The following is a 24,674-nucleotide window of genomic DNA, read 5'->3' on the forward strand; positions in this document are numbered from 1 at the left end:
CCTTTATGCCTTCTGGATGGACATTACTCAGTAGCGCTTGATAGTGAAACCTGGGTCCCTGTAGTTAAGTTATTGCTCCATTGAAATCTATTTATTATTTATCCAGTATCCATCTAAGGGAGGCTTTTGATTTATGTCATATTTTATTTATTTATTTATTTATTTATTTATTTATTTATTTATTTATTTATATTTTATTTATTTATTCACGAGAGACACACAGAGGCAGAGACAAGGGAGAATGTGAAGCAGGCTCCCTGCGAGGAGCCCGATGCGGGACTCGATCCCAGGACCCTAGGATCACAACCTAGTTAAAGGCAGACATGCAACCACTGAGCCACCCAGGCACCCAATGTGATGTTTTTAGACATGGTTCATGTTTGGTGGGCTAGATGATAAGCACAATAATGTGATGTAATGTTGAATTTTACTCAGTTGCTCAGTAAATACTGAGTCCCGACCATGTGCTGTGGGCTTGTTGTTAAGGGGACAGAGATGTGAATAGATTGTGTACCTTCAAGAAGCATGTGGTCCAGTGATACTTCTGCTTGTTGCTATCAGGTGAAAGAGCATGAGCTGGCACATGGATTTAATCATTCTTATGTAACAACGTGAAATCCTTGACTATACGGGGCTTACCCCTAATTTTGGATCCAACATAAAACCCAACCAAAATTTGACTCAATATGCTGTCTGGAGTATCTTTTCACACTTCAACTGTAGGGAGGTGAAGAATGAAAGTGGATTCTGTATAATTTTTTTTGAGAGGTGAATTATCTGTCCCTCTCATTGTGAAAATCAAGCCTTTTGGTAAGAACTTGCCTGGGATGAGTTGTCTTCTTGCTGAACCTCTTGTAATTGTGTGTATGTGTGTGTGTGTGTGTGTTTTTAATCTTTGAGTTTCCTCTCATTCTTGGGCATTGCTTGCTTTAATAAGCCTTCTGAGTTCCGCCAAGTAAGTATTAGGAGCCTTCCGTAGGATGCTCCTGCATCTTTACTGCCAGTGATGTTTCTGACATATTTCAGGATTTCAGTAAACAACTGTGTAGTGAATAAATGAGTGGTCTTTTCCAATATATATATAAAATAATAAAGTACCCTGAATTAGAAGAATTGTTCAGTGTTCAATGAGAAAGGATGGGAACATGGGTCTTTTCAGACATGAGGCAGTGTGGGTGTCGTTTATGGGTCTGCAGGCTCAGTAGTGTTTTAGTATTGTGTTTCTAAGAGAAATTCTGTTTGCTTTATGAAGGCAAATGAATGAAACCATGTAAAGTCCGAGAAAGAGGAATGGGATTAATAAAGACTTCTGAGTGGAATTTCTACCTTTTTACAACCAGGTCCCCAATGCGGAATTTTGATGGACATGATGAATGAAGAGTAAGGAAGGGATATGCACTCTCAGGCAGTATTTTTGCTTCCCTAACCAGTTCAGACTGCTCAGTTATTAAGAATAAAAGCAAATCATCTCTGGAGTCTTTTTTAGGGATTAGGTGATTGTTATACCCAGGGAAAATAATCAAATTATGGTTCTTCACTGACACTCAGTGCTGCACTGTCCCAACACGAAAGCTTCCAGAAAGTTCCTGATTTCATAGTAGCTGATGATATCCTTTGCTGTGTTTTCTTGGAAGGTTATTTGCCTTGATAATGTAAAGCTTTAAAATCTTAAAATATTCCAATTAACTGAAGAATAAAATAGCTCTGCAAGCAGTAGTATTTGTGCTGTATAGTCTCTTTGAGAGAGGAAAAATGATTTTTTTTGGGGGGGGGCGGTTGTATATATACAGTTTTGGCTTCTGGGAACTTTGGTTTTGTTTTCACCAGGAGTTTGGGGATAAGCTTACTTTATTCTGGGTCAGTTACATTTTGAAAACCAGGGCAAGATAAATCCAGGGTCATTTAGAGTCCTGTTAAAGTAGGTTAACAAAGATCTCATTCATTCCTTATAGAAATCAGAATCCTTTTTAATTAGCCCCATGGGAGATACAAGATTTTTCTGAGCTTTTGTGTTTGCGTGCATTTCGGGAGGGAGTGTAATTATTCAGAGCTTGAGGTAGTATATTAGGAAAAATAAAACTCGAAATAATTTCTCCTTGAAAATAGGAAAGTAAGACGTCAATATAAGAGATTAATCTATAACCATTTGGCGGGGTTAGTGGGTGATTTTACACTCTAAAAATTAGAGGTTATTCTAAGTGTGCCTCTTCAAGAGATTACTTCCCTCTTCTAATTTCAGCGTTGGTGACTACAGTTTCTCTGATGGCTGTGTTTTTCCAAAACATACAGGGAAATTTTGGTAAAAGGTAACTGCATTTGTTATTCTCAATATTCATGAGAACTGAAGGTTACTACCACCAGGTATTTTTAGAATCATTTAAAAATAGTACATAAAAGGATAGGAATGAAGATTTATCAGAGAAATGAAGTGTTCAAAACTCTAAATATGTGTATTTTTGGAGGAGAGATGTGAGATTCGGGGTGGATAATCTCTCCTAGTCATTGACAGCCTGTGTGGTGATGCATGTTGAATGAGCATAGAAAGGAAAGGGCAGAAGAATGGCTGCGGATGCTTGCTCTCTGCCTCCGGGGTGGAGCAGTGCTCACTGGTCATGCTTTGGTCTTTTCCATCTTTACTGCACAGGGTCTACCAATTGCATCCACAACTAAATGTTATGAGATGAAAGGCACCTGGCTCAAATCAGAACACAAACAGCCTTTATCAAATTTGAATAACATTTAAGATCTTTCCTAAACAAGCTTGGTGACTTCATGGAGCCTGGGGTGGCTGGAATGTGATGGGCATGAGATGGTATTGGAGAGCAAAGCAAGGCAGAGCTGGATGAGGCAGGGATTTATCAGCTCCAAGGTAAGATGTGTGAATGGGAAACCATTGGATGGTTTTAGTTAGGGGAGTAACATGATCTGATTTACATTTTCCAAAATATCACTCTGGCTGCTGTGTGGCGAGGGGCTTATTTGAGAGGTGGGAGAGGAAGCAGGAAAGCCAGTTGGGATGCTTTTGTTGTAGTCCAGATAAAATATCAGAGTAGTCTGGATAGTAGTAGGGTGATAGGAATAAGCTAAAGAATCATGGATTTTTTTTTAAAGGATACTTGTGAATGTTGGGATGTATGGAGTAAGTAGTAAGAGAGATCAAGGATAACTCCTAAATTTTTGCTTTGAGCAATTGAGCAGTTGGTTATGTAATTTATTGTGATGAGGAAACCTGATAGACAAGTTATGAGGAGATTAAGAGTTTATCTTTGCTCTGATGGTTATGAGATGCTTATTTGATACCCAAATGGACATGTCCAGAAGGCAGTTAGATGTAAGGATCCAGAGTTCTCAGGAGAGATATAGATTTGGGAGCCATCAGTATGTGACTGGTATATTTACAATTAAAACCATGGCCTGGAAGAGATCACCTGTGGAATGCATAGCTAGAGCAGAACTTTTGGATCTTTCAGTGTTTAGAGAAAGCAAGGGACACTGAGAAGAAGTAGCCAAGGCCAGAGAAGGAGAACCAGGTGAGTGTGATGGCATGGAAGCCCCTAGATGGAGATATTTCAAGGAGGGACGGGCATCTGGGTGGCTCATTTGGTTACCTTCAGCTGAGGTCATGATCCCAGGGTCCTGAGATTGAGCCCTGTGTTGGGCTCCTTGCTCATCAGGGAGTCTGCTTCTCCCTCTACCTTTGCCCCTCTTCCCTACTCTTGCTCACTCGATCTCTCTCTCGGAAAAATAAAAAATAAAAAAAAATTTTTTTAAAGATTTTATTTTTTATTTATTCAGAGAGAGAGAGAGAAAGAGAGAGAGAGAGAGAGAGAGAGAGAGAGAGATTGAGAGGCAGAATCACAGGCAGAGGGAGGAGCAGGCTCCATGCAGGGAGCCCGATGTGGGACTCGATCCCGGGTCTCCAGGATCACACCCCGGGCTGCAGGCGGCGCTAAACCACTGCGCCACTGGGGCTGCCCAAAAATTTTAAAAGAAGAGAATAAAGTCAATCGTATTGAAGAGAAATGGCCACCAGATTGGTAACTCTAACAGAGTTAGCCAAACTCAAGTGGTAGAGATAGAAGCCTGGCTGGAGTGGGTCAAGGAGAGATTGGGGGTGAGGAAAGAGATATAGTGACTTAATCAACACTTTGAAGAAATTTTACTGTGAAGGGGAACAGAGATATCAGGTAGTTGTTGTAGAGAAATATAGGACTTTTAAAAATACTACTACTCCATTTTTTGTTATGCTTTTTCTAAGTATAGGTTAATTTATCCTTCGATCCCAATTCATTTATTTGTTCACTCATTTTCGACAAGTGCTTTTGAATGCCTGTGGTGTACAAGACACTGTACCAAACACATGGGATGACATATAGAATGTGCTGTCCTAAGATGTATGTTCTGATTACACGGAGATAGCCAAGTACATAGACTATTACAGGATGGTATGGGTGTGTTGTAAGAGAGAGAAGACGTAGTATTCTGGAAGTACAGAGTAGGGCACCTACCAGCCTTGGGGGTCAGGGAAGGCTTCCCAGAGGAAGTGATTTCTGAGTTTAGACCTAAAGTATGTTAGTATGTGAACAGGATGGAGATGAGAAGAGTGCCCCAGACAGTGGTAGCAGCATATTAAAGCCAGAATATGGGGCTGAATGTGGCACATTCAAGGAAATGGATGTTCAGTGAGACTGAGGATTACAGTTTGAAGGAGGCTGTGAAGAGATGAAGCTGTACAAGTTCATGTAAATATATGGGGGTTTGAATTGCTTCGAAGACCAAGGAGAAGCAATTGAAGGATTGTGAGTGGAGACATATTCAGAACTGGTTTTAGAAATCACCTGGGCTGGGTGCCTGGGTGGCTCAGTAGACTAAGTGTCTGCCTTTGGCTCAGGTCATGATTCTGGGGTCCTAGGATCCAGTCCTGCATCAGGCTCCCTGCTCAATGGGGAGTCTGCTTCTCCCTCTGCCTGTGCCCCTCCCCCCATTCATGCTTGCTGTCTTTCAAATAAATAAGTACAATCTTAAAAAAAAAATCACTTGGGCTGCAGTATGGGGTGTAGTCTTGTGGGAATGAATGCGGAGACAGAGAGACCAGCTAAAGACTGCAACAGTCAGCTGAGAGATAGTGGTGTCCTGTTCTAGAGGAGGTGCCCGTGAGAGGATGGATAGAAATAGATATCAAGAGATATCTAATTGGTATACTTTTCAAGGCTTTAAATTCTTAAATTTTATCTTATCTTTAGCTTTACTGAGGTAGTCATTAGGCCTTTTTGATTGACTAGGTATGGGAGAGTGAGGAGAGGGAAGTATTAAAGATGACTCAGGTTTATTCCTCAGCAGAAGAGTGGATAATGGAAACATTCACTGAAAAAAAATGCAGGAGAACACCTTTGGTGGGGGAAGGGAGCCAGTTAGAGATGATGACAGCCTTCTGGCAATGTTGAGTTTGAAGTGTCTATGCAATAACTAAGTGGCGATACCCAGAAGATAATGGGATATATAGACGTGAAGCTCAAAAGAAGCAGACACTTGGGCTGAAGATAAAGATTGGAAGTCATTAGTATATAAACAGTAATTTGTTCCTATGGAGTAGATGGAAATATCTGGAAAAAGAGAACATTACAGAGATAGAAAAAAGCAAAACAGGCTTATAACAGAGTCGAGAAGGGATGTCACTAGAAGTAGGAAGAAAACGAAGTGAGTGTGATACCATGGAAACCAAAGAAGGAGAATGTTTCAAGGAGAGGTAATAAACAGCATCAGAATTTTCAAGATATCTAGTATGTTCTGAGAAGTACCTATGGGGTTAAGCAATGGGAATATTACAGGTAGCCTTGCTTACTTACAATTAGATGGAGTGGTTGGGGTAGAAGCTAGCTTTCTAGTAAGTTGCCAATGTAGACAATACTTTCAATAAGTATGGGTTTAATGTTGGGGAGAGAGGGTGATAAGCTGAAGGGGCCATGGATCTGACATTTCAGCTGATTTTTAATTATGATGAAAATAACATGGATTTTGGTATCAGACACATTTGGATTTGAATCTTTTCTACCAGATGTGAGATCTAGGGCACAGTATCGAGGACATAGTGGACTTTCAATACATGTTTATTGAATGATTAAAAATCTTTCATCTTCTGGGAGCTACAATTTTTTCATTCACAAAATGCCTACTTGACTACTTCATTGGAAGGCTTTAATAAAATGATGTCACTGGTGCTTACCCTGAATTCCTATTTATTCCTGGACACAAGTTGTTTCAGCAAGCCTTCTGAGCCCCGTTAAGGGTGTCTTAGGATACTTACAAGTTATTATAGACTTATATCGAATTACGTTACATCAGTATCTCAGAGTTTATTTTTCATCACTATTTTTGCTAAGCCTTTCCTGTTCCCTTTGTTGTCTCAAAAATAAGTCACACGTATAAATCAGTCCAGTTACAGAGATGTTTCTCAAAAAGTCTGTGTGAATCCCTTGAATCAGAAACCTTGGGAGTTGGGACATAGAACTCTGAACTTAAACAATGACACTGAGTAATTTGCTGGCATTCAAGAGTGTAAGCATCCTAGATTTGTAATCATAGCACAGGTCACTTCTTTTGTGCTCCGGAGTTAGGGCTCAGGCTCACACGTCTAGATTTTCCAGAGAAAAGCACTCAGTTTTATAAAGTAGATGAAAGATACTGTGGAATAAGAAATATGTGTTAGGGGATCCCTGGGTGGCGCAGCGCTTTGGCGCCTGCCTTTGGCCCAGGGCGCGATCCTGGAGACGCGGGATCAAATCCCACATCGGGCTCCCGGTGCATGGAGCCTGCTTCTCCCTCTGCCTATATCTCTGCCTCTCTCGCTCTCTCTCTGTGACTATCATAAATAAATAAAAATTAAAAAAAATAAAAAAAAAGAAATATGTGTTAGAAGAAATGGAGTCATTTCTTTGATTTGTTCATTCCACAGATATTTATTGAGCAACTCAGATGAGTCAGAAGAGGATGAGAAAGAGGAGAGCAAATAGCACCCCAAATTCTAGGCATTTTATCTGTGTTATGGGTTTATTTGCATGTGCTAGAAATACAAGATTTGCTTACGCAGAGGGCCAGGAGCTATGTTCCAGGGAGGCTGGAAACAAAAGCCTCAGTGTGAAAATCTCAGGTGTTGCACAGGGTGTGGTTTGCTCATGTGGCAACATGAAGTGTCTGGATTCCACGCGCTAAGGCCCAAAGTAGAAATCATTTGTTGTATGTCATATATTTCCCGAATAAATTCAGTATTTAAATTTTTACCTTGGGGAAAAATAGCCACAAAACCCCACTCACTTCTCCCCAGCCATTTACTCATTTAACAAACATTTTCTGAATTCCTACAACATGGGGTAGGTGCTGCAGACAAAATGAGGAGCAAAGTCAGACCCATACTCTTAAGGAACCAGTAGGCTAATGAGAAGGTGCATATTAATTAAATAATCTCACAGATATTAGCTAATATTTTGGGGGAACAGCTTTATGAGATGTAATGTGAGATGTGAGTTATATACCAGACAACTCATTAGAACATTTTCATCACTCTAAAAAGAAATGCCATACCCTTTAGTTGTCATTCCTAAACCTTTCATCCTCCTTCCCTCAGACCTGGGCAGCCACTAGTCTGCTTTCCACTTCTATAGATTTCCTTAGTCAGGATATTTCATATAGTATGTGGTCTTTTGTGACTGTCTTCTTTCACTTAGCATACTAATTTCCTCTTTCTTCCATATTGTAGCTAATATCTATTTGTGTTCGACTAGTCATAGTCTGTGTGGGATTGGCAAACATTTTCCATAAAGGACCAGGTAGCAAAAATTTTAGTCTTCGAAGTCCATATGGTCCCGGTCACAACTACATTTTAACATGGAAGTAGCTACAGGCAATATGAAAACAAATGATTATATCTGTGCTCCAATAATACTTTATTTACAAAAACAGGTGATGGATCAGATTTGGCCTTCAGATTATAGTTTATTTGTTGACCTCTGATTTATATTGGTATAAGTACTTAATCCTACTAACAGCCCAAGGGGTAGGTACTAATATCCCCATTTTAAGTTTGGGAAGACTAAGGCACACGGCTAATAAGTGGCAGATATGGGAACCCAGGTAGTCTGGCTTTAGAGCCAGTGCTCTTAACCTTGTCAGTGATTACAAGTTGAGGAAAGTGCTAAATGGGGCAGGGGTGTGAGTATGGCTCTATGAAAACAAACAACAAAAGGGAAATTTACTTAGGTTTCCTTCAGGATGAACCACTGACTAAGACCTGAGTGAAAGTGGAAGTTGACTAGATGAAGGGAGGGGTGGTGGTATAAAGGGCTGAGCAGGAGGGAACATAGCTCATAAAGGCCTCGGAAGAAGATGGAGTGGCTGGAACACTGTGTAGAGGGGAGAGGAGGAGTGCAGTGTGCTAAACCTGGAGAAGTACCCTGGGATGGACCATGTAGCACCTCCTCAGCTGTTACTGACATTGCTCCTTATCCCTAGAGCAGAGAGAAACCATCAAAGTGGAAAGGAGAATAAGGTAAGTTCTACTGGCTGAAGCAGAGAATGGATTGAAGAAAGTAGAGCAGACCTGGTTGGTCATGGGAAGAGCAGGCCATGGCTGATGGCAGATGGGCCAGGAGGGCTGGGGGAACTTAGTGGTGTAGGAAGGAAGAGGATACCAGAGCTACACAGGAGCAAATTTGGCCTGATTTATGGGAGTCTGTACTTGGGGATGATGAAGGATCATGGTGTTAAATCTGTGAGGTGGAAACACTGGTGAGGATAGGTGTGGAGAGAGGGAGGGAGAAGGGGTTTGATTTTGGTCCTGGGATGCTGAATCTGATTGGTGAGTGCTGTTTTTTCCTTAGTGCCAACACAGATTCTCCAGGAGAGGAATATTGACATAAAAGTGTTGAGGCGGTACCCAGATGACGCAGTCAGTTAAGCTTCTGCTCTTGGTTTTATCTTAGGTCATGATTTTATGGGTCGTGGGATTTCATGGGTCCCTGCATCGGGCTCCACACTCAGCTGGGAGTCTGCTTGAGATTCTCACCCTCTACCCTTCCCCCTATATGCACTCTCCTTCTCTCTCTTTCTCAAATAAATAAATCGTAAAAAAAAAAAAAAAAAAAAAAAAGAGTGTTGAGGTTGAGAGATGGTTGCATGCTGTGCTTGCGAGTTTTTAATCAGGAGTTACCTTCCAAACTCAGCTCTTCTCGTTCAGTAAGTGAGATCTCAGTCTTGGAACTATTTATTTTTCTTTTTTGCTGACTTGTTTAGTTTACTTCTGGTTGGTTGCAAGAAAATGTGTAGTAAATTGCCACCCTCCTTTTTCTGTTAGTTAATAGTTTCCTCTTTTATAGTTCAGTAACACACCTTTTCCTGTTTATTCTTCAAATATTTTAGGCTTTTCTTATTTTGATTTTGCGTGCCTGTGTGCTTTTATTCTCTTAATTTGTTTCTTCATTTATTTGTTTATCATCTCCATGAGAAAGAATAAAAGAGGTGGGCTTATTATTTTTAGTTCCCTTTCTATTCAGTAACAGCTTGATTAAGATTATTTGATATGGCTGTTGGGACACATGGCTAAAATGTGTTGCATTATTTTCCAAATTTAGTTATCCCTACCATTTCTGTCCCAGCCAACAGTGAGTTGGCAGTGTTGTTTTAAGGAATGGCAACAGCATCTCATTATAGTACCTGCCCTTTTGTTCAAGGCATTTTATTCATGGAAGAAAGAAATTGTCCAGGAGTTCTTAAAACAAGGACTGGGATAAAGCATAGGCCTAGGAAATGTTGTCAGTAAATTCTTCTCCATACAGTAAGACGGTTTGATTTTCCATACTCTTGATACTTACTGAGTTTTTCAATCAGCAAATATTTATTGAGTACTTCTTATCCACAAGGTACTGTGCTAAGGTGAAGCAAAACCACACAAGCATAAATATTTAACTTCAAGGTTATACATTGAGTGGGAGAGAAACCACACACCCTTACGTGACTCTGGTGACACAAGGCTGATATGAGCAGCAAGTAGTAATTATCATAAGGTAGAAGTAAGCTGTTGGATGATACATATTGGCATCCTTTAATAAAAATACAGATAGAGAGGTGCCTGTCTGGCTTAATCGGTAGAACAGGCAACTCTTTATCTTGGGGTGGTGAGTTTGAGCCCCATATTGGATATAGAAATTACTTAAAAATAAAATCTAAAAGCTGCAGGTAGAATAAGAGTAAACATACTATTTTACAACTTACTTTTTTTCAATTAAGAATATATCCAAACCAGCACATACGTATCTACTTTGTTCTTTTTTTTGGCCAGATATTTTTTGCTTACTTTCTGGTAAGCAAAAAATTTGGAAGGGTATGATCTCCTTTTAAAATATTTCTTATAGCTTAGCAGATGCGTTTTAACTTTAAGTAGTATACCTAAGTCTCTGCTTTTTGAATTACCAACTTAAAAAATGAAGCTATGTCATGTATAATCATTTAATTTACATATACATACATTCATTCAACAAATACTGAGTGCCTTCTACTAGTGAGATATTCTAGAAGCTTGTGACTCAGTGATCAACCCAAACAAATCCTTGCTTTTTTAGAATATATGTGCTTTATATTTAATCTATCTAGAAAGATGCACAGGAAACTGTTAATTAATGTTGTCTCTGGGGAAGGAAAATGGGATTTTTGAAGGAAGTTAAGATTAACCTTTAATTTTGAGTACTACTTGGAAAAATGTTTTATGAGTATTGTATATTACTTTCTAATAACAATAAGAAAAAAGTCCAGTAAAGTGTTGTGGGAGACTAGAACCAGAAGAGATTATATCTATTTCCCTTTAGAGAGGGAGGCATTTGAACAGACTATGTCTTATTTTAACAGATGTCAATTGAATGCCCACCGTGTATGTTGTGTTGAGTTTTTATGAATGCAGAGGGCCATGGGAGGATTGGCCATTCCAGAGGATACATAGCATGGCAATGGCATGAAATGCAGAAAAGAGTGAAACTTAACTGGGGAGTTGTGGATTTATAGTCTGCTAGAAAAGTAGGATAGGAGTAGAGAAGTCATGGGAGATGAGTCAAAAAATTAGATTGGAGCCAAACTATGAATGACCTAGAATGTTAGGCTAAGAATTTAGAATTTACTCGCTAAGGAATTAAGGAATGATCAAAAGATTTTAATGAGGAGAGTGACAGATCAAAAGAGTGAATCTGGAGCCAAGTGCAGTAAACCTGTTAGCAATAAACCAATAATAGGGAAGAAGAAATTCCTACATAGAAGGAGATTGTAGAGCTTTCTCAGTGAATTCATTCAGGAGAGGACATTCCTGGAGAAGCCACATTGTAATAATGCATTGTTCTGTGTTTAAATGAAAACGTAACGATTCTCATGTCTGAGGTAACTGCTTTTGAATTCTTTACTACCTTTCTACCGGGGAGGATTGCTGGAGTCAACATTTTGATTAATTAATTAATTGATTTGGAGGGAGGTGTCAACACTGTAGATGAACTCTTGTGCATCTGGGTCTTACTGCTCCCTAGTAGCCCTGGTAGTTTTTCTGGGAACTTTATAATGAATTTAAAATCCATACTCCTTAATTGGGCTTAACTCAATTTGTTTTCATGTAAGGTGTCTTCCAGCTAAGGGTATGTGTTGCCAGCTCACAAAAGGCAGATTGAATAAGGACAAACTCAGGGATTAAATGTATTTTTATGGTAATGACATCTAGAGAAAACCTTTGCCTAGAATGTCTTGCTTCTCAAATTCAGTCAGATATTTTCCAAGAATGAGAGTCAGAAATACCTACATAAACTTCACTATGTTTTTCTACATTATGCATATTTCTTGTTTGCCTTAAATATCAGGATAGAGAATTTCTCATTCTCCATTCTTTGGCATTTTATGGAGAAATATACCATTATAACATTTTATTATTCTCTTTAACTCTTTCACTTTTTATCCCTAACATCTGCTGATTCTATTCTCTACGTGCCATTTTGAGAAGAGTTTTATTATTTTATTAGAAACTTACCTCAGAAATTACAAAATAAAATCTGACAGTTAAAAAAAATCTCACCCACTCAAATTAAGTTGCTTTAAAGGAATCGGTTCTCAATTATTTTTTTCCTAATGGGTCAGTCTTTGAAAAGAACAAATGGTTACTTATCCTGCCATAGGGTGATCTCTTTGGCTCTGGTTCCTGTTGAATTAATACTGCTTTTCAGGGATAAGACAGTATAAAAATGTGAGAAAAGTGTGTCAAGGGATAAATAAAATGGCACATATGAAACCATTTAATTCAGCTGTTGCAAAAGTGTTTAATTGTACTTGGGCCATCTTTGTTTGCCATTAAGCAAAGAGTCCTTGTTGCATTTGAAGGGTTCTAATTTCCAGGTTAACAAGTTGTTCTCTAAATTTGGACAATGAGTTAGTTAAATAAAAGCCATCAAGTTTCTTTTCTAAATCCTTTTCTGAAGATTTCATTCGTGCTGTTTCCTTTGTTAACTGGAGATTACTGGTGGGGATTTGTTCTGACTGCTTCTCTTTTTGTCTCTCACCCTTCCCCAGTTTCTATTAGATTTTATCAAATTAAGACAAGAATAATTTAGGGTTTTCATTGGGCAAGTTTTGATTATTTTCAGTTGTAGTTTCTATCCTTGTCGGGATACATGTCAGTCCAACCTCAGATTAGGTCAGATGCCCCCAATTGGAACAATCTAGTTAGAGCACTCAGTGTTGTGCTAGCATTTTCCTCTTTCTTTTTCTTTTTTTTTTTCTTTTTTTTTTTAAAGATTTTATTTTATTTATTCATGAGAGATGAGAGACAGAGACATCAGGCAGAAGGAGAAGCAGGCTCCATGCAGGGAGCCCGATGTGGGATTAGATCCCGGGACTCCAGCATCATGCCCTGGGCCAAAGGCAGGTGCTAAACTGCTGAGCCACCCAGGGATCCCCCGTTTTCCTCTTTCCAAGATGATTTTACCCACCTTCATATCTCCCCTCTCCCCCATGTAACTTTCCTAAAGTAAGTGCAGACTCTTATCTCCTAGACCTAGCAGCATTCCTGATTAGTTTCTTTTTCATATATCTCCTGGGAGGAAAAATCTCTCTTGGAAAAATCCCTGCTTTTTTCCATGGCCTTGATTAATGTACATTATGGGCAGGTAATTTGCTCCTGGAGTCATAAAAACTTGTTATCTCTCTTTTTTTTTTCTCTTGAGCAAAATTAGCCTTCAATACAATTTTTTGTTTAAATCTGTAATGTTTAACTATATGTTTAAAAATACTGTTGTATCATCTACTGATACTAAGAGAAAAAGCAATGAAAATACATCCCAAAGATTGTAGAAGATGTTGTAACATTTTGAAGTAGGACAAAATTGTGGTTCTTTGTAATTCTTTTGTTTATATAAAACAAGTAACTTTTTAAAAAAAGATTTTATTTATTTATTCATGAGAAACACAGAGGGAGAGGAAGAGACACAGGCAGAGGGAGAAGCAGGCCCGATGTGGGACTCAATCCTGGGACCAGGATCACGCCCTGAGCTGAAGGCAGATGCTCAGCCTCTGAGCCACCCAGGCGTCCCACAAATAACTTTTGAAAGCCTAAACTATCCAGTTGGCTTGCCAGAACTCAATTCAGTTCAACTAATAATTATTGAGTATCATGTACTGTGTAAATCACTGGGCTATAACTAATTTAAGCTGGTAATGCAAAAAAATGAAATGGATTAAAAAAGGAAAAAAAAATCCAACAAGGCTAAGTGCATCGTTAATCTCTAATCAGCCAGGATTGTAAACACCCGAAAACACATTTACTCAGATTCTCTTCAGTTCCTCAACCTGAACTCACATCAGATTAAAAAAATTTTAAGAGCTCTAGTTAGATGTCATGCCAACAATTTCAGTCGTTACAACTGTGGTAGCTAGAGGTTCATAAAGGAGAGTGGAAGGGATCAAAGAAAAACATTAGAAGGTAGATCAGACAATTTTTAAAAAAAGGAATATAGACACATAAAGGTAGATTTGACTGTCTCAGTATAGTAAGGAAAGTATAACTATAATAATCAGTAAAATTATCCTTTATTAATTTTAATTTAATTATAATTTAGTTTTATTATTAATACAATCAATTTAATATGATTAATTAAAGTATTTTTAAAAAATTATTTACTTATGATAGTCACAGAGAGAGAGAGAGAGGGGCAGAGACATAGGCAGAGGGAGAAGCAGGCTCCATGCACTGGGAGCCTGACGTGGGATTCGATCCCAGGTCTCCAGGATCGCGCCCTGGGCCAAAGGCAGGCGCTAAACCGCTGCGCCACCCAGGGATCCCTAATTAAAGTATTATTATTCTTTTAGCAAAAGTTTCTTTAGAGTCTCTTCTTGGCCAGATTCCTCTAGGTACCCAGAATAGATCACAGACAAAACATCTTTGTCTATGTGGTGTTTATATTCTGTTGGGAGAAGAGCAAGACATAATAAACATATATAACTTACGTAAGATGTTAAAAGGTGGTAAGTGCTAGAAAAAAATAGAGCTAATAAAGGGAAGCAGGAGTGGAAGGGTTACAGCTTTAAATAGGATGAAAGGCTTATGGGGATATCTGTAGAAGAGCACACCTGGGAGAAAGGACAGTTAGGGCAAAGCACTAAGGTGGGAATGTTTCTAGGGAGTTTGAGAAAAATAGGGAGGCCAGAGTGGCTGGAGTAGAATGAGCCTGGGGGATGAGCTGAGGGGGTGAGTGTCAGCCTTGCAGCTGTCTTAAGGAGTGAAGTGAGGATCCCTCAAAGGATTGTAAGCAAAAGAGTTTCCTAGTCTGAGTTAACGTTTTAGCAACATCACGCTGGCTGCTGCATTGAGAATAGTATTTTGAGGGCAAGACTGGAAGGAGGGAGACCTGTTAGAGATCTAGTGCAGTAATCCAGGTTGGGAGGTGGTGGGAAGTGGTCATATTCTGAAGGAGCACCAGAGAGGATTTCCCAAGGCTTTGGATATGGAGTGTGAGAGAAAGGGAGAAGCCAGCTTGTGATGTAGAAGAAAAACTGAGAGTGCAGTGTCCAGTAAGGTGAAGGCTGACAATCAACCACTGGCTCTAGTCGGAGGCGGGGGAGGGTCCTTGGTGACCTGGATTCATGGTGACCTTGATGAGGGAGCAGCTGGAAAAGGATGGGAGGAAGGGTATCAGTGAGGGCAAGGACAGTGCAAAGCAAGCAGAATTCAATGGCTTCGAGTCGCTGATGGGTGTCAAGGGTGGTTGGAGTTGGGGCGCTGGAGGGGAGGAACTGAAAAGCTTAGGGCTGTTGTTCAGAGATGCACAAAATCAAGACTGCAAGGAGTTGCAGTTACTAGTATTGCTAAGGTGAGGGGTATGACCATGGTGGTCAGTGGTTGAAGCTGAGGAGAAGACAAGTTTATTGGAAAAGAAGAATACAACGGAGAGGCCAGGAAGTTGGGCGCTTCATCAGTATGTATGTTGAAATTGTCAAGACGTAGGAGTTGTATTGGAGAGAGGACAGTGGGGAAGGAACTGAAATCTTTGAGAAATGGTGAGGAGTGAACAGAGGCCAGTAGATGACAGTGGGCACAGTCTGATGACTTGAGAGTGAAAGCTGGAGTACTTCGGGGACAGAGTGGAGAATGATCTGGAAGCAGTAGCGAGGGGCAAGGACCCTGTGGTACAAGGGGAGTAAGAGGAAGCAGAGCCAGCACTTGAGTGGGCCAGTTTTCACCAAGAGCAGAGAGGCAACGCCTGCCAGAGAGGGTTTGGACACATGGGGGATTTTGCTGAAGGTGTACTCTGGGTTCACGATCAGTGGAACGGTTTCAGGAGTTAAGGAGAGGTGGGAGATGAGAAAAATGGAGGCGTGTGCAGAATCTTATGGAAATTGAGTGAGAGAACAGAGGGGAACCTGAGAGTCCAGGGCGTGTGTGCAGCACATGTGCGTGCATGTGTGTATGTGCGTGTGTGCTGGTATGAGACCTGGTGACCTCTAGGTAGATGGTGGTGCCAAGGCTGTGAGCCTTGGGCCCAGGGAGGAGAGGGTATCTGTCCCTTCCTGGGTGGCCAGCCAGGTGAGGACATCTGGGGAGATGGAAACTCAGTTCTGGTGTGCAGGGTTGACATGCCTGCTGAAGCTGGGGAGGGCAGAGGGCTGGTGGGGAGCGTGGTGTTGGTGTAGGGCCTGCTCCTGCCCCGGCGAGGAGGGGTAGACATACCCTGCGTGTTCAGATCTTCCCCTTGACTCCTGTCCTGTTAATAAGAGTAAATGCGGGCACTTCTCAAGTGAATCATTAACAGTCTCTGGAGGCGAGTGCTTATTACCTGATTCCTTGAGGAAACTGATGTTGCACAGCTACTTGGTACAGGGGCAGGATTCGAGCCTGGTGGCTCGGACTCGACTCTGATTGCAGCTCATTTACTGTTAGTGCAGTGGCAATATGTCCTCCGTGATAAATACTGTAAATATCAAGACTAAACTGTCCATGACTTTATGAGCCTTTTAAAATGTCTTCAGGTGTTCTGGGTTTGTTTTTAAATATATATGGCTTTTGCTTTGACTGCAAGTGCTTTGGGGTTGTGAAGTCTTCTCTCTCTTCACAGTTCCTCATATTGCACTGTCAAGGCCATATGGGAACTTAGTTCTTTTGTTGGTAAAAGTGTTAAAAATCATGGTCTCAGAGTGCCTGGGTGGCTTAGTCGGTTATACGTCTGCCTTTGGCTCAGGTCATGATTTCAGGGTCCTGGGATCGAGTTCTACATTGGGCTCCCTGCTCAGTGGGCAGCCTGCTTCTCTCTCTTCCTCTGCCATTACCCTTGTTTGTGCTCTTTCTCTCTGTCAATTAAATAAATAAGAATCTTTTAAAAAATCGTCTCTTGTCAGCTAACCTGCAGCGATAAAAAATATCTCATATCAACATGCTATTGCCAAAGCACTTCTTGAACAAACGTCTGAAATTCAGACCAAGTCCTAAAAGGCTGGAAAAGTTCTGGAATGTGTGCACATCTCCAGAGTGATAGACCTTTGAAGGTTTGTTATATTTGAAAGGCTTCTGAGGCTTATTTTATAACTGCTGTTGTCTTTTTTTTTGTTGTTGTTGTTGTCTTTTTTCAATAGCTGAACAGGAAGATACTCAGAAGAAAACCTTCACCTGCTGGATCAACTCACAGTTGGCAAAGGTGAGGAAAAAAATAGAGCAAATAAAGCTATAAACATATTTTAGTTATTCCTCCTTCCCTTCCTTTGGGCCCCAAAATGGCATTGGTGACATGTAAAAGGTTGAAAGAATGTGGTGAAGTCACCTTGACCTTGTTTAGATGTTTCTTATTCTTTCCCAACACAAAAAAGAGACTTTTGCTAAGGGTATGGGAGATAGTGCTCTAAAAATATTTAAGGCAGCAGCATCTTTTTAAAATCAAATATAATAATAATAGAATAACAATGGAGTGTTATATGTATAACACTCATATGTAAGGAGTGTTATATGTTAGACACTGTTCAAAGCTTTTTAAGTGAAATGAATTTGCATTGCATTTATGAGACTTGACAACATCCCCATGAGATAGTATTATTCCTGTTTAAAGAACAAGAGGGCAGCCCGGGTAGCTCAGCGGTTTAGCACAGCCTTTGGCCCAGGGCCTGATCCTGGAGACCCGGGATCAAGTCCCATGTCGGGCTCCCTGCATGGAGCCTGCTTCTCCTTCTCCCTGTGTCTCTGCCTCTCTCTCTCTCTGTGTGTCTCTCATGAATAAATAAATAAAATCTTAAAAAAAAAAAAAAAGAACACGGAAACTCAGGTACAAAGACGTTAATGTGACTTGCCCAAGGCCGCACCGCTTGTAAGTGATAGTGGTGGAATACAAACCCAGGCAGTTTGGATCCAGAGGCCTTGATCTTAATCACTGTCCATCCTGTCTCTCAGGGACACCATGTGCCTGGAATAATCTAGATACAAAATGACTGAGTCTCTCCTCACAGGCTATCTATCTCTGCCCAATGCAGTTCTAGAAGGGTAAATTCATAAACAGATTACTCTGGGAGTGTAATCTACTCCCCAAATAGGTCACTACTGGCTGATTTGAAATGCCATTAATGCTGCCTCCATGCACAGGTTTTAAGCTTTCAGTGAAAGCTACAAGAGTGCTGTGTTACTGGAAATTTGCCATGAGATAAATTAAGTTCGCTACTTCTCTTACCATGCTTTGATAAAGAACATTGTGTGTTCTCTATCATCCCGTTAATTAAAAATCACTACTGAATTAATGCTTTTGTGAAGTCACACAGCACATTTATGGGATCCTTAAAGGTATTATGTTTTTGGAGCAATGTTTGAATGAGTATTTTTCTTGTAACCTCTTGTAGCACATTCCTCCCTCGGTTGTATCAGACCTATTTGCAGACATTAAAAAGGGGCATGTCCTCCTGGACCTGCTAGAAGTACTCTCAGGACAACAGTTGGTAAGCTTTTTAAATGACATTAAAAAACCTTTTGTTGATTAAAAAATTGTTTTTCATATTTCTAAGTAATATATTTTGCTTGAATTTTGTAGCCTCGAGACAAAGGATCTAATACATTCCAGTGTAGAATCAATATAGAACATGCCCTGACATTCCTAAAAAACCGATCAGTGAGTATGAATTTCATCTGAAGATTCACAGGAGAAATTAATGCTATAAAATGTTTTCTCCTTTTAACCCATGTTTCTTCTTTTCCAGATCAAGCTAATAAATATTCATGTTACTGATATTATAGATGGAAACCCATCCATTATTCTTGGCTTAATTTGGACAATTATTCTGCACTTTCATGTAAGTAGTTTGATGATGTGAAAGCTATTTCTGTTCTAATTACTGCAGTATGAAATAAGTGTAATGCAATAAAATTCAGTCCGGAGTTTCTTCTGGAAACAAGACACTCTGGAAATCTTGACAGGTAGATCTTTGGCCATTTATGTTATTTTGCATTTGAAAATTGAATGCTGAATTATGATATCTTACATTATCCATAGTATCAGCACCAGTCTGAATAGAACCTGCCATGATAAAATTTTGCCTATTGTTTACTTACTCTGGCAAGAGATAGTAGGATGCTTTTGGAGTGGATTTTTTTGAAAACTAACCCACTAAATTTGTAGAATCTCCCAGTTTTGTTCAATCTAATAATACCACAACACCTAGTCCTATTCAAGACTGATTCATGGGTTAATTTCATGCCATAAATATATTTGAACACCTACTGTGTGCTAGTTTTTGTGCTATGAAACCAAGAAAACAGCAAAGACAGTTATAGTCCAGACTTTATGATACTTATGACTGATAAATATATTCTCCAGACCTGTGATTCTGAGTTAGTGGAGATTTTCTGCTGCAACCTAAAAGTTGCATGTTCTATATCTCTATAATTACCTTGAAAATAACATTAAGGGATCCCTGGGTGGCTCAGCAGTTGAGTGTCTGCCTTCGGCCCAGGGCATGATCCTGGAGTCCCAGGATCAAGTCCCACATTGGGCTCCCTGCATGAAGCCTGCTTCTTCCTCTGCCTGTGTCTCTGCCTCTCTCTCTCTGTGTCTTTCATGAATGAATAAATAAAATCTTTAATAAAAAAAAAGAAAATAACTTTAAAAATTATGTAGGAAATAAATGCTTATTTTATAAAAATTAGAAAATAACTAATTTGTATAAAAATTAAAACATCTAAAAATAAGATTATATATGTTTTCTGGATACCCACATTTGAAGTTGCAGTAGAATAAAATGCATGAGGATGATGAAAACCAAATTTAGAATTGTGTTTTTTTCCCTCTGGAAAAGGAAGGAAATGGAATTGCAGAGGGAAAGACAGAAGGCTTAAACTGTGTCAGTGTTTCATCTCTTTAAAAAAATATGAACCGAATGTGGTAAAATGTTAAAATTTGACAATAATAGGCATTTATTATATTTTTTCTCCGTACTTTCCAGGGTATTTAAAATATAATTAAAAATTTCAATATAGATAATGAAAACCAAGTAGAGTCACCAATAATTCTACCAATCACTGATAAGCACTAAATAATTTGGTATATAGATTTCATGATATGTGCAGCAGGAAGGAATTTATATATTCATCTATCTATCTATCTATCTATCTATCTATCTATCTATCTATCACATGGAATGGTCATGCTATCCAAACTGTTTTCAGTCTCTTCTAATGAACATCTTTCTGAATTCATACATATTTGTTAATGGAGGCCTAGTGCTCTATTGCAAAGAACTATATTTAATTAATTAACAGTCAGAATGTTCACAGTTTTACGATTGTAAGCAATTCTAAAAAGACTACCGTTCATAAAATGTTTCCATACAATCATAATTATTTCCATGACCTAGTTTCCTAGAAGTGAAATTGGCCATAAGTCTTGCTTTTTTTTTGTCTTCGTATTGCTAATGTAAATAAACTTTTGTTGAAGTATAACATACATAGAGAAAAATGCACACATTTTAAGTGGTGTAGAGCTTGATGTAGTCTTATAAATTACATCCATGTAACTACCACCCAAGATAAAAATAGAGAACATTGCCCGCATTCCAGAGTTCCTAGGTGTTTCTTCCAGTCCTTGCCCCATTCCCTAAAGAAAACCATCACTTTGATCTCTTATCATTGTTTAGCTTAGCATCTTTATTTCCCTATAAAGGAATTATAACTGAATTGGTTTACATACACTGTATACTCTTGTGTCAGATTTATTTCACTTTACATAATCTATGAGTTTCAACTTGACACTGTTATTGGAATTTGTGAATTCCTTGCTCCAATCCTCGCTGATACTTGACATTAAAATTTTTAAATTTTAGCTATGCTATTGTGTATAATGATTTATAGAAGTTTTAAAAAATATTCTGGATACAAGTCCTTTGTCGAATATCTATAAATTGCAAATATCTTCTCTGATTCTGTGGCTGCCTTTTCAATCTTTTAGTGAGTGAATAGACATGCATGATTTTAATGTAGTTCAAATTTATCAACTTCCTTTTTTGGTGGCTAGTACTTTATATGTCCTCTAAAGAAATCTTTCCTTTTGTCAGCAGCATGGAGATAGTCTCTTATGCTATTTTCTTGAATAATTCTGTCCAAATTGGACTTTCTTCAATGATAGAAATGTCCTGTATTCACTGTACAAGACAGTAGCCACTAGTTGCTTGTGGTTGTTAAACACTTGAAATGTGACTAGTATGACTGAGGAATTAAATGTTTACATTTAATTTAATTGATTTAAATTAAACAGTCACATGTGGTTAGTGACTATTATATTGCACAGTGCAGTTCTAAAAGCTTAATAGTTTCACATTTTACATTTAGACCTACAATCTTTTGAGAATGAATTTTTTTGAGTATGTTATATTAAAGCAATCAAAATTATTTTTTTCCATATGGCTATCGAGTTGACCCACTACCATGTATTGAAAAGACCATCATTTTCCTAGTGTACTATAGGGCCAATAAATTAAAAAAATCAAGTAACCATATATGTGTGGCTCCCAATCGTCAGATTGTCAGTTCTGTTCCACTATTTATCCTTGCAAGTACTATACTATATCAATGTCTATAGCTATATAGAAAGTCTCGATATCTGATCGTGTCCAACTGTTCTTTAGAATTATTTTGTTTATTGCTTACTCTTTGCATTCTCATATAATTTTTAAAATTGAGATGTAATTGACATATACCATTGTGTAAGTTTAAGGTATACAACATGTTGATTTGATATTCGCATAAATTTTATAAATAACTTGTCAATTTACATGCATACGATCTGTTGGGATTTTAATGAGGATTGCATTAAGTGTATAATTTGGAAAAAATTGACATCTTTAAAATATTACATTGTTTAATCCATGAATACAATATTTTTGTTACTGCTCTGTTCAAAATAGTTTCTTTTTTTTTTTTTAAGATTTATTTATTTATTTATTCATGAGAGACACAGAGACAGAGAGAGAGGCAGAGACACAGGCAGAGGGAGAAACAGGCCCCACATAGGGAGCCTGATGTGGGACTCGATCCCAGGTCTCCAGGATCACGCCCTGGGCCGAAGGCAGACACTCAACCGCTGAGCCATCCAGGGGTCCCAAAATAGTTTATTTTCATTATGATTTCTTATTTGACCTCTGGGTTTTATAACATTCTTTGCTTAATATTCAAATATTTGGGGATTTCGTTTATTATATCTTTATTACTGATTTCTAGCTTAATTTCAGTGTGGTCAGATAATATTATCTGAATGATCTCAGTTCTTCAAAATTGCTGAAGCTTGCTTTATGACTTAGCATCGTCAATTTCAGTAAATATTTTATATGGGTTTGAAAAGAATGTTGATTCTGCCATTTTAGGTACAATGGGATACGCCAATCAGATCCACTTTGTTAACTGTGTTGGTCACATCTACTATTACTGGTATCTGGTGGATCTATTAATTATTAAGACGTGTACTTCTTTCAACAATACTTGCTACTGTGTTTGTAGATTTATCTTTTAAAGTTTTCCATAGGTATTATCTTACTGCCCTCCAAAAAATCTGAACCAACTTATGTGCTTACCAGCAATATGTAAAAATCCACTTTCTCATACTTTTACTAGAGGATGCCATCACTTGATATTAACTTTTAAAATTTTTGCCCGTGTTATAAATGAAGAAACTGTCCTCTTGTTGTATACATTTGGCTTTCTTAAATGACTATGAGTTTATTTTCCACATACTTAATGGCAGTTTTTTTTCTTTCTTGGAACTTCTCTCTTATGTATTTGACTGTTCTTTCTGTATGTATATTTGTTTCTTAATGGTTTATAATCAAGGATTCATTTTAACTAAGCCAGTCTCTCGGAAGACTTTCTAGACTAGAATCTCAAATTAGTTCAATTCAGTTTAGAGTGACAGGTGTTGAGCACCAGCGAAGTGCTCTGTAAGCATCTTAGAGGGATGAATAGTCCAAGAGAGCTTGCCCTCAAGGTGGAATGCAATACCTGAATAAGGGCAAGGAGTTACCCAAGTCCATGGAAAGAAGCCTAAGTGCACAAAAGGTGACAAATGCTGTTATTCAAAGATTTGTCTATTGCTTATTTCACCATGAGTAGCCCCTCACTGTTATAGGATACTTTTTTTTAGTTCTTGTTTTGGCAAAGGTTTTGCCTCAGTGCTACTAATTTATGATTTGTATGTGTTGACTATTATGTCTTCCTTAGATTGAGGAGCTTGCCCGGACTCTTTCATGCAATTACAATCAACCTTCCCTGGATAGTGTGAGTGTGGCAGACTCATCTCCTACCTCAAGTCCTCCAGCTAAGAAATGCTCCAGAGCCCAAGAAAGATGGCAGATGTCTGCAAAGAAGGCTCTTCTCTTGTGGGCTCAAGAGCAGTGTGCCTCGTAAGTAGTTTGCTATGACCACAGGAGACACACAGGGCAGCTTTATCCACTACACAGCCCTACTGACTCCAGGTCTGAAAATCAGGCTGACTAGGTGTAACACCCATCTAAACACTTTCTACTCCTAAAAGGTAAATGTTTACCAACCTCCTTCTCGGAGTGAATTGTACAATATAGAGGTTCATGAACTCAGCCATTTTTGGTTTCAAAGGCAGCAGATGATGCTACTGGGTAACTTCCCTCGCCTCCACCCGTGTTTAGGTGGACTGTTACTGTGTAAAAATAAAGCGGTCTTCAAGTATCCTTTTCTTTAGGCATAATTCCCCTATGCAACCAGGAGATGGATTCAAATCCCAAACATTTTACCACACTAGGAACTCTTTAAAAGTCAGGACTACATCTTTATTGACTGTGAATCCTCAGAACCTAGCATAATGTGAGTTCATAGTAGGTGCTCCATAAAATGTATATTGAAGGAGTGAATGAGCAAATGAAGGAATAAGTAATCAACACATAAAATTATCTTTTGGAGCTGTATCTGATTACATTAAAAGACCATAGTACCCATTGTTTAGACATTTGTAGCTCAATTAGAGAACAGAAGCCAGAGAATAGGATTTGTTTTAAAGAGTAGGGATGATGAAAGGAAGTTACTGCTCAGAAATTCTATTTTACAAAGAAAAAGGTTTTTTTTTTTTTGTTCTTGCGAGGCATTTACTCTGTCGTTATAAGCACTTGCTGGGATAGGATTTAGGAAAAATAAGGAGTTAGGATGCAGGGGAACTCACCACGAAATGAGCTGTGGAGTTCAAAAGGCATTCCTTGTCATATCATAGCATTGTCTGGATAAATAGAGGCATAAATATGTCACTAAGGCCTCTTAAATAGCAGGCTTCTGAGTAACATCTTCCCAATGAAAGGCTAAGATGCTAATTTCTGCCTTCAGCCTTACCTTTCTTTGTCATTCATCCTTTGCATTTCATGAGGAACAAAAAAACCATGTATCTTATGAGGTTTTTTTTTCTAAATTTATTTATGATAGTCACAGAGAGAGAGAGAGAGAGAGAGAGAGAGGCAGAAACATAGGCAGAGGGAGAAGCAGGCTCCATGCACCGGGAGCCCGACATGGGATTCGATCCCGGGTCTCCAGGATCGTACCCTGGGCCAAAGGCAGGCGCTAAACCGCTGCGCCACCCAGGGATCCCGAGATTTTTTTTTTTTTTTTTAAGAGTTTATTTATTAGAGAGAGAAGAGCA

At 38.9% G+C, this 24,674-nt stretch overlaps 1 protein-coding gene across 4 annotated transcripts in view; it reads left to right on the plus strand.

Moving 5' to 3' along the window:
• SYNE2 (spectrin repeat containing nuclear envelope protein 2) overlaps positions 1-24,674 on the plus strand; it is a 268,443-nt gene that overhangs the window by 6,549 nt on the left and 237,220 nt on the right. For all 4 annotated transcript variants that reach the window (XM_038544908.1, XM_038544909.1, XM_038544910.1 and 1 more), the window contains exons 2-6: positions 17,134-17,195; positions 18,379-18,474; positions 18,567-18,644; positions 18,733-18,825; positions 23,237-23,418. In XM_038544908.1, the coding sequence (XP_038400836.1) occupies positions 17,134-17,195; positions 18,379-18,474; positions 18,567-18,644; positions 18,733-18,825; positions 23,237-23,418 (511 nt within the window). The remainder of the gene's footprint in view (positions 1-17,133; positions 17,196-18,378; positions 18,475-18,566; positions 18,645-18,732; positions 18,826-23,236; positions 23,419-24,674) is intronic.

The sequence above is a fragment of the Canis lupus genome, chromosome 8 (assembly GCF_011100685.1).
Source record: "Canis lupus familiaris isolate Mischka breed German Shepherd chromosome 8, alternate assembly UU_Cfam_GSD_1.0, whole genome shotgun sequence".
In the NCBI taxonomy this organism is placed as follows: domain Eukaryota; kingdom Metazoa; phylum Chordata; class Mammalia; order Carnivora; family Canidae; genus Canis; species Canis lupus.